The sequence below is a fragment of the Tachyglossus aculeatus genome, chromosome 11 (assembly GCF_015852505.1).
Source record: "Tachyglossus aculeatus isolate mTacAcu1 chromosome 11, mTacAcu1.pri, whole genome shotgun sequence".
NCBI classification, from domain to species: domain Eukaryota; kingdom Metazoa; phylum Chordata; class Mammalia; order Monotremata; family Tachyglossidae; genus Tachyglossus; species Tachyglossus aculeatus.
Genome location: NC_052076.1, coordinates 22,129,916 through 22,144,273, shown reverse-complemented (window position 1 = coordinate 22,144,273; position 14,358 = coordinate 22,129,916). Strand labels below are relative to the sequence as shown.

The window sequence follows — 14,358 nt, the reverse complement described above, 5'->3', positions numbered from 1 at the left end:
GAGTACAGTGTTCCATCATAGAACAATTAGGTTGATCCTGATTGGGTCTTTTCTCTGGGCAGTGGTCATTTTGCTAATCACCTGAGTTATACCCTTGGTGTCAGACATTTCTATCACCCGCTGAGAGCCTCCAAATACCTCTGGGAGCCGTTCAAAAGAGGGCGGGTAAACCAGTGGGATGTTATTGATCCAGGGGGGCCATTTCAGAAAAGGCCAAACAGTGGTTTTACCTTCAAGTTGCGACCTGGTCAAGGTCTTCATTCCTTTGCATCTGGACTTGCCCTGAAGAACACGAGTGAATTCATAGCCCCTGTCAAAAAACATTGAGAAATTCAGTTCCCAGGTGAGGCAGTCCTCTGTCGGAGTGGATGTTGGACTGTAGAGAATGGCAGATGCCATAAACTGGGGGGAAAGGAAAGGTTTCCTCAGTTTGCAGGGAACTGGAAAATGGATACAACCCGGTCTAGCCTGGAGCCCAGGGGCCAGGACAACCCTTTGCTGGATGGCTGGCCCGGGACAAACATCCTCTTATTGGTAGAGAAGCAGTGTGGCCTAGTGGAGTAAGGGGCCCTGGGTTCTAATCCTGGCTCAGCCATTTGTCTGCTATGTGACCTTGGGCAAGTCATTTCACTTCTCTGGCCCTCAGTTCCCTCATCTGCAAATATGGGGAGTCATTATCTGTTCTCCCTCCTTCTTGAACTGTGAGCCTTATATGGGACCTGATTATCTTGCATCAATCCTAGCATTTAGTACAGTTCTTGGCACACGGTAAGTGCTTAACAAATACCACAGTTATTACTATCAGTATAGCTTCGTGGAGCGCCTTTACCTATATTAGCACTTAGTACAGTGCTTTGGATGCAGGAAGCGATTAATAAATCCTACTACAACTTGGAATGTGACCTGAGCTTCTCTGGGCTTAGCCACGTTCTCTTCTCCTCATGGAACTACTGTCTGTCCGTGCCACACTTCTCCAACGACTGAATGAATGAATGAACCCTTTTCCATAAACCCATGTGAGCTGGACCCATATGGAAACTGTAACTTCTTGATGGACACCCTGTAGCTTCCAGGCATGTTGGCAAGGTCTGGAATCCCTACACAACATCTTTCCGATCTGGCCCTTCCTCTCCACCTAAAAAGCTAGCACTCCAGCATGAGCTCTGGTTGTACTGCGGCTTCACTGTTTCATCAGCCTCCTTGCTGGTCTCCCTGTCTCTGGCCTCTTCCCTCTCCAACCTCTACTCCACCCTGCTTGCAAGGATCATCTTCCTGAAGTATTGCTCTTCCCACATCTCTCCTTCTCCAGTACTTAGTACAATGATTTGCACCCAGAGAGCACTTAGTAAACACTATGACTACTGGTTCTGTTGAGCCATCCGTGAGGCTCCAAGAGGCCCCCAGAACCCTGATCGAAAAGACCCTAGGGGCATTTCGGATGAGTCCGTCACTCAAGAGCTGCCCAGGTCTGCTTTGGACTTTGCCACCCACCTTATTCTGCAAATTGATGGGAGTTTGACTAGGGGTGGTAGCTTAGGCTTGGCCACAGGTTTGTAAAGCCAGTCATTTGAGACTAGTGTTTCCCCAGATTGGCTGCCTGTGAAGAAAAGAAACATGGTAAGGTATATCTCCAAGCATTCCCTCTCTTTTCTCAGGTCTTTCCCAGCTTTCCCCTCTCTGTCTAGAGCCTGAAGGTAGGAGTCTGGGTCCCGGAATGACTGTGTGTATGTAACGTTCAATCATGGTGGTGAACCCAGTGAAAAGAATGCTTAGAGTAAGGTCAGGCCCTGATTGCATGTCCCAGCGAGCACCTGGGACTTGACTGTAAGCTCGTTGTGGACAGGGAACATGCCTACCCGCTCTGTTGTAGTGGACTCTCCCACATGCTTAGTACAGTGCTCTGCACATAGTAAGTGTTCAATTAATACCATTGCTAAGTGCTGGCCTATACTATGGGACAGTCTGCTTGTCACTTCCATCAGGCAGATTCACCCTGCCTCCACCCCGTTCCACAGAATAAGATTTTCCTAAAGTATTCCAGCCCCACCTGGGCTCCCCCCAGTCTGGTCCCACTGGGATCACCTTCGCTCCTTGGGAGTGGCGTGAAGGAAACTGCTTCTGTAGTTAATCAATCAATCAATCAATCAATTGCATTTATTGAGTGTTTACTGTGTGCAGAGCACTGTACTAAGTGCTTGGGAAGTAGAAGTTGGCAACATATAGAGATGCTCCCTACCCAACAGTGGGCTCACAGTCTAGAAGGGGGAGACAGAGAACAAAACAAAACATATTAACAAAATAAAATAAATAGAATAGATATGTACAAGTAAAATAAATAGAGTAATAAATATGGACAAACATATATACATATATATAGGTGCTGTGGGGAAGGGAAGGAGGTAGGGCAGGGGGGATGGAGAGGGGGACGAGGGGGAGAGGAAAGAGGGGGCTCAGTCTGGGAAGGCCTCCTGGAGGAGGTGAGCTCTCAGTAGGGCCTTGAAGGGAGGAAGAGAGCTAGCTTGGCGGGTGTGGGGAGGGTGGGCATTCCACACCAGGGGGATGACGTGGGCCGGGGGTCGACGGCGGGACAGGCGAGAGCAAGGCACGGTGAGGAGATTAGTGGCAGAGGAGCAGAGGGTGTGGGCTGGGCTGTAGAAGGACAGAAGGGAGGTGAGGTAGGAGGGGTGAGGTGATGGACAGCCTTGAAGCCGAGGGTGAGGAGTTTCTGCCTGATGCACAGGTTGATTGGTAGCCACTGGAGATTTTTGAGGAGGGGAGTAACATGCCCAGAGCATTTCTGGACAAAGACAATCCAGGCAGCGGCGTGAAGTATGGATTGAAGTGGGGAGAGACAATAGGATGGGAGATCGGAGAGAAGGCTGATACAGTAGTACGGATGGGATAGGATGAGAGCTTGAACGAGCATAGTTCCTTCATCCTTTCTTGGGAGTGCCCCAAATCCTTGCTGGGGCTATGTCCATCTGGCCCTGCCCAAGCCTGAGGAGGAGCTCTAATCCTCGGTTCTAATCCTGGCTCCGCCACTTGTTTGCTGCGTGATCTTGGGCAAGTCACGTCACTTCTCTGGGTGTCAGTTACCTCGTCCGTCAAATGGGGAATAAGACTGTGAGCCTTAAGTGGGATAACCTGATTGCCTTGCCTCTAAGTGCCAGAACAGTGCTTGGCACTTAGTAAGCACTTAACAAATACCATAATCATTATTATTATTATTAAGACATAAAGCCAGTAAGGGCAGTTTTCCCTTCATTTGCTTTCGTGGATGTCTTTGTTCTCTCATCTTCTGAACGCGAAGAAATCAATGATGATGATGATAGTGATGATAAGGTCAAAAGGGAGAGGGAAGGGTTCCACTATCTCAGAGAGACAGGAGCAAAGGAAGTAGGACAAAAAGTGAAGAAACTGGAGAGAAGAGGGGTTGGTTTTGGCAAAAGGTGAGATCACTCAATCAATGAGATCAATCAATCAATCAATCAGTGAGATGGCCGTTACCTCGGTGCAGGGCTCTTTGATTCGGGGCTGGGCCCCTCGCCGCCTGCCCCCACAAGTGGGGTTGGCCTGGCATCTTTGGGGGCCCAGTTGGGAAAGGAGGGGAGACTGGCGGGGGTTAAGCTGGGGTTGAATTTCTTAGACTGTGAGCCCACTGTTGGGTAGGGACCGTCTCTATATGTTGCCAACTTGTACTTCCCAAGCGCTTAGTACAGTGCTCTGCACACAGTAAGCGCTCAATAAATACGATTGATGATGATGATGATGATGACTGTCTCTATATGTTGCCAACTTGTACTTCCCAAGCGCTTAGTACAGTGCTCTGCACACAGTAAGCGCTCAATAAATACGATTGATTGATTGAATTGCTGCCGTGATAATGAAGTGCAATGTGCGAGAAGGCCAGCAGGGGGCAGCACACTGCGAATTGCCACCGCTGCCCACTTCAGCCAACGCCAGGCAGACCGGAGACTAGAATGCACTCATTCATTCATTCACTCATTCATTCATTCAATTGTATTTATTGAGCGCTGTGTGCACAGCACTAGACTAATCGCTTGGGAGAGTACAATCCAACAATAAACAGACACATTCCCAACCCAAAACGAGCTTACAGTCTAGAAGGGGGGAGACAGACATCAATACAAATAAATGACAGCTATGTACAAAGTGCTTTGGGGCTGTGGGGCGGGGGGAGAGCAAAGGGAGCAAGTCCGGGCGCCACAGAAGGGAGTGAGAGATGAGGAAAGTGGGGGGGTTAGTCTGGGAAGGCCTCTTGGAGGAGATGTACCTTCAGTAAGGCTTTAAAGCAGGGGAGAGTAATTGTCTGTCGGATATGAGGAGGGAGGGCGTTCCAGGCCAGAGGTAGGACATAGGCGCAGGGTCGGTGGAGAGACAGGTGGGATCGAGGCACGGTGAGAAGATTAGCAGTAAAGATTAGAAGTAAAGTAGCAATGTGAGGTAGGAGGGGGCAGAGTGGTGGAGTGCTTTAAAACCAATGGTGAGGAGTTATTGTTTGATGAGGAGGTGGATGGGCAACCACTGGAGTTTTTTGAGGAGCGGGGTGACGTGTCCTGAACGTTTTTGTAGATAAATGATCCGGGCAGTGGAGTGAAGTATCAAGGATGCTGATGCAGTAATCCAGGTGGGAATCCAGGCCTCCTGGATCCCAGAGCAGGGTTTTTTCTACTGGACCAACAGCAAATCAATCAATCAATGGTATTTATTGAACACATCTTGTGTATAGCTGATGCAGTAATCCAAGTGGGAATCCAGGCCTCCTGGATCCCAGAGCAGGGTTTTTTCTACTGGACCAACAGCAAATCAATCAATCAATGGTATTTATTGAACACATCTTGTGTATAGAGCACTGTATTAAATGCTTGGGAGAGTACAATACAACAGAGTTGGTAGACACTTTTCCTGCCCAACGAGCTTACAGTCTAGAGCTTACAACAAATCTTGAAAATGACTAAATTTTTCATTAGAAAACAAATATTACTTTCTGGGACTTGAAGCATCCATTCACCTGATTAAACTCGGGCTAGTGCTGGACCCCAGAACCACTACTCCCTAAACTTGATTTGGTAAGAGGGTTGCTTGAGGAGAGGGATTTAAGCTCCCCAGACTTGGTAAAGGTAACAGTGAAACAGAATGAATTTGTTCAGTTATCTCTGCTCTTCTTTTTCCCTGAAAGCATCCTGGACCAGGACAAGGTATGGGGTGGGTGGGAGAGAGGGAAGGAGGAAGAGAGGGGGAGAGGGGAGAAGTAGACAGATCAGGAAATAATATAGTTCGGGGTCAATGCAATCTGAACGCCCCACAACCCCATTCACAGATTTTACAAAGGAGTCTTTATTGTGAGCTTCTTGAGAAACTGGAAGCTTGGGGAAATGGGTTGCAACTCTCCCCGGTAGACTGTAAATTCGCTGTGGGCAGGGAATGTTCTACCAACTCTGTTACATTGTACTCTCCTAAGCAGTACAGTGTTCTGCACAAAGCAAGCACTCAATAAATACCATTGATTGACTGAATGATTGAGAAGCAGTGCAGCCAACCGGAAAAAGCATGGGCTTGGAAATCAGAGGTCCTGGGTTCTAATCTGACCTCTGCCACTTGTTTGCTGTGAAACCTTGGGCAAGTCACTGAACTTCTATGGGCCTGAGTTCCCTCATCTGCAAAATGGGGATTCAATACCCTTCCTCCCTCCTGCTTAGAGTATAAGCCCCATGTAGGACCTGATTATCTTATATCTACCTCAGTGCTTAGCACAGTGCTTGGCATATAGTAAGTGCTTAACCAATACAACAGTGTTTAAAATTATTATTATTATCAATAATGATTTTACTTACTTTGAGGTTCAGAAATGGAATACAAGATATCCATAAATTTCCTTATATTCACCTCACCGAATTCTGAAAGAGTTTAAATACAATTATTTGTATTCTTTCCTAATGGCATTTCTTGATGGCCCACCAGGTCCTGTGCCTCCTCTATATACATCATGTACAGATGTACCCTTTTGCTCTTTCCAATTTCTAGCTCTCTTGTTACCCTGTACCGTTACAATTTGTGTCTGCCCTGCTGGCTCCCCGATTAGACTGTAAATTCTTTGAGAGCAGGGAGGGCACTTTCTACTTCCTTAGTGTTCTTCCAAGTACTTCCTACAGTGCAGTCAAACCCAACTGACACTCAATACATGTGAAAAAAGGAAAGCAAGGATAAAAGAAAGAAAAAAGGAAGGGAAAGAGAGAGGGAGAGAGAAAGTTAAGAGAGAAAGTGAGAGAGATTTTCAGGCACAAGACAGGCTGAGATTAATTAGCCCTTCCCAATTATTCCTTTTTATTTACTTATTCTATCCTGGAGGGCAATTTATCTAAAACAAGTCACGTGCCAATTGGGGGCACAGACCAGAGGAAATGACTTTACTTTTTCTCCTGGAATAGGCAATCCCTTCTTATGAGAAGCAGCATGACCTCGTGGAGAGAGCACAGGTCTGGGAGTCTGACGACTTGGGTTCTAATCCCAACTCTGCCAATTGCTTGCTGGGTGACTGTGGACAAGTCACTTAATTTCTCTGTGCCTCCATTTCCTCAATAGTAAAATGGGGATTTAATACCTGTTTGACCTCCTTACTTAGGCTGTAAGCCCCAAGTGAGACAGGGACTGTGTCCATGTCACTTGTGTCTACTACAGAGCTTAGAGCAGGACTTGACATAGTAAGCACTTAACAAATATCATAATGATGACTGAAGGAAGCTGCACTCTGCTCTAGTTTTTTCCATCGCCAATCTATTGCTCAGTTCTACTAGGTTGTAAGAGAAGTAGAGCGGCCCCGGAGAAAAGCCTGTGCCTGGGAGTCAGAGAACCTGGTTTCTCACCCCAGCTTTGCCATTTGCCTGCTGAATGACCTTGGGCAAGCCACCTAACTTCTCTGGGTCCCAGTTTCCTCATCAGTAAAATGGGGATTCAGTCCCTGTCCTCTCTTCTACTTAGAAAGTGAGTCCATGGGGAATAGGGACTGTGTACAACCCGATTATCTGGTGTCTACCCCAACCCTAAGTACAGTGCTTAGCACATGGTAAGTGATTAACAAATACCACAATTATTATTATTATATGCTTAATGAATTACTCAGGTTTATTGGTTGATAGAACAATCAGTTTTGCCTCAAACATCTTGGCCAAGAGGTTTGAGCCTCAGGGAATCCCTTTTCCATTCATTACTTTGGCATCCCCTCCCTGAGAGAGTGAGAGTTCAGAAGGCCAAGCAGGGACTGTCATATAAATCAAATAGATCTCCAAGCCTAGGGAAGCAGCGTGGTCTAGTGGACAAAGCACAGGCCTGGGTTCTATTCCCAGCTCCTCCACTTGCCCGCTATGTGACCTTGGGTGAGTCACTTCACTTCTCTGGGCCTCAGTTTCCTCAACTGCAAAATGGGGATTCAGTACTTCTCCTCCCTCCTCAGACTGTGAGCACCATGTGGGAAAGGGACCGTATCTGGCCTGATTAACTTGGATCTACCTCAGGGCTTAGAACAGTGCTCGACACATAGTAAGTGCTTAACAAATACCATAAAAAACCCCAGTTCCCTCTACTGAAGCCCAAAAGGATCAAGTCTCGCCTGAAAAGCTCACCGTCCACTGGGGCATGTTGCAGCACTTCCTCTAACTGCTCGCTGGACAGATTCACCCCTATGTTTTTCAGAATGCTTGACAGATTTTGCTGCTTTACCATTTTGCCTTGGAAAAGATGAACATTTGGAAAATTTTGTTATTTGTTATTTCTGGGCAGGCGGGAGAGTGGAAAGTCAGCCGATTGGAACAATTCAGGGCTATTACAAGTTTGCCACCCACAATGCTATGCTAATTCCTTGATATGCAAATACCCATGGAATCAACTACTAATTACTGTTGTCCAAAATGTACGCCCATGATTACATTTTAGTGCAACTGCTTGTCATGAAATAAAGCCATCAACCTTATGGAGTGTTCATCTGGGGGGTTCCCCAAATCAGGAATTATTGGGGAGAGAGTATGGAAGGAGTTGAGATCATCTTGGGTAAATACACAGGAGGATGGAGGAAAACTATTGAGTAAGTACCTCCCACTCTCCACTGAAGTGACACTCATAATAAGGCCAAAATATGAAGAAAGATTAATAGCAAAAGTCTTATTAAAATCATATCTCTTCCAAGAGGCCTTCCCTAATTAAGCCTTCTTTTCTCCTACCCTCTCTCCCTTCTGTGTCACTTACACACTAGGTTCTGACCCCTTTAAGCACTTCATATCCACTTCACCCTCAGTCCTACAGCACTTATGTACACAGATGTAATTTATTTATATTAGTGTCTGCCTCTCCCTCTAGACTGTAAGCACACTTTGGGCAGGGAATGTGTCCACCAACTCTTGAATTGCACTCTCCCAAGTGCTCTGCACACAGCAAATGCTCAATAAATACCACTGACTTATTGAAAACTAAAGATCGACTTTTTAGTTGCGAGGAGGTTCATAAACTGCTTTTTGTTTTGTTTTTGTTTCCCCAGAAACTGGATTTCAAACCACCTCTGCTTTACACAGATTTAAGAGCCCCCAGGCACATTGGAAAAGGATGGGGACGGGGGCATTGCACTTCTCTCTCCTGTTCCATCAACAGGAGAGAATAATTAAATTCGTAATTACCTTCAACGGTGACTGCCTGAGACTTGATGAGTTTACATATTAAATCTATGAAATTCAGATTTCCATTTTCTGCAAAGAAATACATATCATTTGAATTTGAAAAGATCTTAAGTAGCCGAGAAAGGATAGGCATAACACCAGAATAAAAGCCCCACATGAATCTGATAAAGCTCCCCAAAGGTTTCAGGAACTTTCCACTTCTGGGACCGCTTGCTTAGAGCAAGGAAGTCCGCAGGCTGACTGAGTAGGAGAGGGCGCTGACCTCTTTGCTTAACTCTCTGGTTGAGACGGACTGTGGAGGCTGCTCAGCTTTCTGAAGGTGCAGTGAAACCTTCCTGGAAGACATTTGTGTTCAAAGGCTCCCTATTGTCTGGAAGGAGCAAGAAACTTGCATTTGAAGACCTCATGTTCAACCAGACAAGATGGCTTTCAGGGTCAGTAAACAATCAGTAATTTATTTGGACCGGACCGTCTCTATATATTGCCGATTTGTACTTCCCTAGCGCTTAGTACAGTGCTCTGCAAACAGTAAGTGCTCAATACTTCCCAAGCACTTACTACAGTGCTCTGCATACAGCTAGCGCTCAATAAATATGATTGAATGAATGAATGAATAAATACGATTGAATGAATGAATAATCAAACTTTCAAATGTATTTGATAAGTGCTTACTGGGTACCAAGCACTGTACTAAGTGCTCAGGAGACTACATTATAACAGAGTTGGGGGATATGTTCCCAGCCTACAAGGAGTTTATATCTAGAGGGGGAGACTAATAATAATAATGATACTTGTGCTATTTGTTAAGTACTTACTTATGTGCCTGGCACTGTACTAAGTCCTGGGAAATAATAGTAATAGTAATGATGGTATTTGTTAAGTGCTTACTATGTGCAAAGCACTGTTCTAAGCGCTGGGGGGAAACAGGGTGATCAGGTTGTCCCACGTGGGGCTCACAGTCTCAATCCCCATTTTACAGATGAGGGAACTGAAGCCCAGAGAAGTTAAGTGACTTGGCCAAAGTCACACAGCTGACAATTGGCGGAGCCGGGATTTGAACCCATGACCTCTGACTCCAAAGCCCGTGTTCTTTCCACTGAGCCATGCTGCTATTAGGGTTGAACACAGTTTCTGTTCCCATGGGGCTTACAGTCTTAATCCCCATTTTACAGATGAGGAAACTGAGGCAGAGAAGTCAAAATGACTTGCCCAAGGTCACACAGCAGACAAGTGGCAGAGCCAGATTTAGAACCCAGGTCCTCAGAATCCCAGGCCTGTGCTTTCTCCACTCGGCCATGCTGTTTCTCAATAACTACCAATATATCCACCAACTCTGTTACATTGCTAGACTGTACTCTCCCAAAGTAAAATAGTGCCCCAGATTCCAAAAGGAACGTGATGTTTCTGCAGCCTCCTTTTGATGTCAGGCCACAGAGTGGCCCCATGCCCATCCTGCTTGGCTTACCAGCCCCAACTGCCAGTCTCGCTGCTCCACATTTAAGCCACTTCTTGCATTTCTGGGACCCCCATTCTCTTGTTTTCTGCTTTCTGTTTTCTCTGTTCTCTCTCTCTCTCTCTCTGTCTCTCTCTCTCTCTCTCATATTTGTTATGTGCTTATTATGTGCTAGGCACATGCTGCGGTAGATACGAGCTAGTCTAATTGTGTACATACAGTTATAAAAGAAAAGCTAATCAAGTTGGAGACAGTTCCTGTTCTACACAGGGCTCACAGTCTTAATCCCCATTTCACAGATAAGGGAACTGAGGCACAGAGTAGTTCAGTAGCTTGCCCAAGATCACACAGCAGGTAAGTGGCAGAGCCAGGATTAGAACCCAGGTCCTCTAACTCCAAGACCTGTGCCCTCTCCACTAGGTCTTGCAGCGTCACTTAGGGAGGGAAAAGTATTCAATCCATCACTAAATCCTGTTGGTTCCACCTTCACAACATCACTAAAATCTGCCCTTTCCTCTCCATTCATTCATTCATTCATTCATTCTTTCAATAGTATTTATTGAGTGTTTACTGTGGGCAAAGCACTGTACTAAGCTCTTGGGAGAGTACAATATAACAATAAACAGACAGATTCCCTGCACACGAGCTTACAGTCTAGATGGGAGGGAGACAGACATCAATACCAATACATAAATGAAAGATGAGTACATAAGTGCTGTTAGACTGGCTGTGAGAAAGAGCAAAGGGAGCAAGTCCAGGCAACACAGAAGGGAGTGGGAGATGAGGAAAGGGAGTGCCTAGTCTGGGAAGGTTTTCTGGAGGAGATGTGCCTTCAATAAGACTTTAAAGCAGGCAGGAGAGTAACTGTCTGTCGGATTTGAGGAGAGAGGGCATTCCAGGCCAGAAGCAAGACATGGGTGAAGGGTCGGCGGTGAGATAGGCGAGATAGAGCGGTGAGATAGGCGAGATAGAGGCGCAGTGAGAAAGTTAGCACTAGAAGAGTGAAGTGTTTGAGCTGGGTTTTAGAAGGAGAGAAATGAGGTGAGGTAGGAGGGGGTAAGGTGGTGAAGTGCTTTAAAACCAATAGCGAGGAGTTTTTGTTTGATGTGGAGGTGGATGGGCACAACCATTGGAGTTTTTTGAGGAGCAGGGTGACATGTCCTGAACGCTTTTGTAGAAAATTGATCCGGGCAGCAGAGTGAAGTAGGGAGACTGGAGTAGGGAGAGACAGGAGCCTGGAAGGTCAGGAAGGAGGCTGATGCAGTAATCTAGGTGGGAGAGGATGAGTGATTGTATTAACGTGGTAGCAGTTTGGATGGAGAGGAAAGGACAGGTTTTGGCTATGTTGTTAAGCTAGGACCGACAGGATTTAGTGATGGATTGAATATGTGGGTTGAATGAGAGGAAGGTGTCAAGGATAATGCCAAGGTTAAGGGTTTGTGATATAGGAAGGATGGTGGTGCTGGCTACAGTGATGGGAAAGTCATGGGGAGGACACAGTTTGGGTGGGAAGGTAAGGAACTCTGTTTTGGACATGTTAAGTTTGAGGTGACGGGAGGACATCCAAGTAGAGATGTCTTGAAGGCAGGAGGAGATGCGAGACTGGAGACAGCGAGACAGATCAGGGCTGGAGAGGTAGATTTGGGCATCATCCGCATAGAGGAGGTAGTTGAAACCATGGGAGCGAATGAGTTCTCCAAGGGAGTGGGTGTAGATGAAGAATAGAAGAGGATCCAGAACTGGATCTTAAAGGACCCCCACAGTTAGGGGGTGGGAGGCAGAGAAAGAGCCTGCAATGGAGACTGAGAATGAACAGCCAGAGAGATAAGAAGAGAACCAGGAGAGGACAGAATCAGTGAAACCAAGTTCGGATAATGTTTCCAGGAGAAGAGGGTGGTCCACAGTGACAAAGGCAGCTGAGAGGTTGAGGAGGATTAGGATGAGTAGAGACCTTTGGATCTGGCAAGATAGAGATCATTGGTGACCTTTGAAAGGGTGGTTTCAGTGGCATAAAAGGGACGGAAGCCAGATTGGAGGGGTTTAAGGAGAGAATTGGAGGAGAGGGATTTGAGACAGCAGGTGTAGACAACTTGCTCAAGGAGTTTGGAGAGGAATGGTAAGGGGGAAATGGGGTGATAACTGGAGGAAGCTGTGGGGTCAAGGGAGGGTTTTTTTAGGATAGGGGAGACATGGGCTGTTTGAAAGCAGTGGGGAAGAAGCCATTGGAGAGCAAACCATTGAAGACTGCTGTTAGGGAAGGGGTGAGAGATTTGATAAGGTGCAAAGGAATGGGGTTGGGTGCGCAGGTGGAGGGGGTGGCTTATGAGAAACGGTAGATTTCCTATAGAGATACTGCTAGGAAGGATGGGAGAGTTTTAAAGAGGAGGCTGGAAGGGGGAGGGACTAAGGAGGGACAGGCTATGGTGTCAATTTTCTTACTAAAGTAGGTGGTCAGGTCATCCAAACTGCTACCACATTAATGCAATCACTCATACTCTCCTGCCTGGATTACTGCATCAGCCTCCTTGCTGACCTCCCAGCCTCCTGTCTCTGCCCATTCCACACTTCACACTTCCACACTTCACTCTGCTGCCAAGATCATTTTTCTACAAAAACGTTCAGGACAACTCACCCCCTCCTCAGAAAACTCCAGTCGTTACTCATCCAACCCCACATCAAACAAAAGCTCCTCACCATTAGTTTAAAAGCACTCAATCACCTTGCCCCTTCCTAACTCACCTCACTACTCTCCTACTCTCCTGCCCAGGCTGCACACTTTGCTCCTCTAATGCTAACCTTCTCACTGTGCCTCGATTTCACCTATCTCGCCGCCAACCCCTCATCCATGTCCTGCCTCTGGCCTGGAACATCCTTCCTCCTCAAATCTGACAGACAATCACTCTCCTCTTCTTCAAAGCCTTACTGAAGACCCATCTCCTCCAAGAGGCCTCCCCTGACTAAGCCCCCCTTTCCTCTTCTCCCACTTCCTTCTGCATCACCCTGACTTCCTCCCCTTGTTCTTCACCCCTCCCATCCACAAAGCTCTTGTGTATGTATTTGTAATTTCTTAATTTCCGTTAATGTCTTTCTCCCCGCTTCTAGAGTGTAAGCTTGTTATGGGTAGGGAATGTGTCTATTTTTGTATTGTACTCTCCCAAGTGCTCAGTACAGTGTTCTGCACCTAGTAAGTGCTCAATGAATATGACTGAATGAATGAACGAATGGTAGTGTAGGTCCTAGTGGAGGCAGTCTGGAGTGGGTATCCACTGCAATTCTTACCTGGGGCCCACTTGCTTGCCCCAACTACTCCTGAGAATGGGGTAGCAATGGTGCAAGCATGGCAGATTCATTCATTCAATCATATTTATTGAGCGCTTACTGTGTGCACAGCACTATACTAAGCACTTGGGAAAGTACAGCACAGCAGATGGCCGATGGACCCCTGTGGAGGCTGCTCTGCATGGCTTAGTGGATACAGCACAGGCCTGGAAGTCAGAAGAACCTGGGTTCTAATCCCAGACCACCACATGTCTGCTGTGTGACCTTGGGCAAGTCACTTTCATTTCTCTGAGCCTGAGTTATCTCATCTGTAAAATAGGGATTAAGAGTGTGAGCCCCATGCGGGACAGGGACTGTGTCCAACCTGATTAATTTGTATCTACCCCAGTGCTTAGAACAGGGCTTGGCACATAGTAAGCACTTAGCAAGAACTATAACTATCATTATTACTATTACCCTGGGTTCAAAGCCCACCCATCCCAAAGTCCATTCTGGGCAGGGCGATGTGCTGGTGATAATTTAAGCAGCTTTACTGGGTTTTTTTTATGGTATATGTTAAGCACTTACTATGTGTCGAACACTTTTCTAAGTGCTGGGGTAAATGCAAGTTAATTAGGTTGGACATAGTCCCTGTTCCACGTGAGGCTCACAGTATAACTGGGAGGGAGAACAAGAAAACTGAAGCCCAGAGAAGTAAAAAGACTTGCTGACGGTCACAGACCTGGCATGTGACAAGGTCAGGGTTAGAACCCAGGTCCCCTGACTCCCAGGCCCAGGCTGTTTCGACAAGGTCACGCTGCTTCTCAAGGCTGAAGGAGCCTGAGTTCAGCAGATGGGCCCAAGGCTCCTGAGCAGGAACCCATTGGTGATATATGTATATATATATATATATATATATATATGTATATATATATATATATATACACATATACACATATGTAT

At 46.5% G+C, this 14,358-nt stretch overlaps 1 protein-coding gene across 1 annotated transcript in view; it reads right to left on the bottom strand.

Annotated features, from left to right (window-relative positions):
- Positions 1-14,358, bottom strand: part of EFCAB3 (EF-hand calcium binding domain 3) — a 168,385-nt gene that overhangs the window by 17,472 nt on the left and 136,555 nt on the right. The window contains exons 51-55 of the mRNA XM_038754828.1: positions 8,685-8,753; positions 7,641-7,745; positions 5,856-5,918; positions 1,492-1,597; positions 231-310 (exon numbers count right to left, since the gene is read on the bottom strand). Coding sequence (XP_038610756.1) covers positions 231-310; positions 1,492-1,597; positions 5,856-5,918; positions 7,641-7,745; positions 8,685-8,753 — 423 coding nt within the window. The remainder of the gene's footprint in view (positions 1-230; positions 311-1,491; positions 1,598-5,855; positions 5,919-7,640; positions 7,746-8,684; positions 8,754-14,358) is intronic.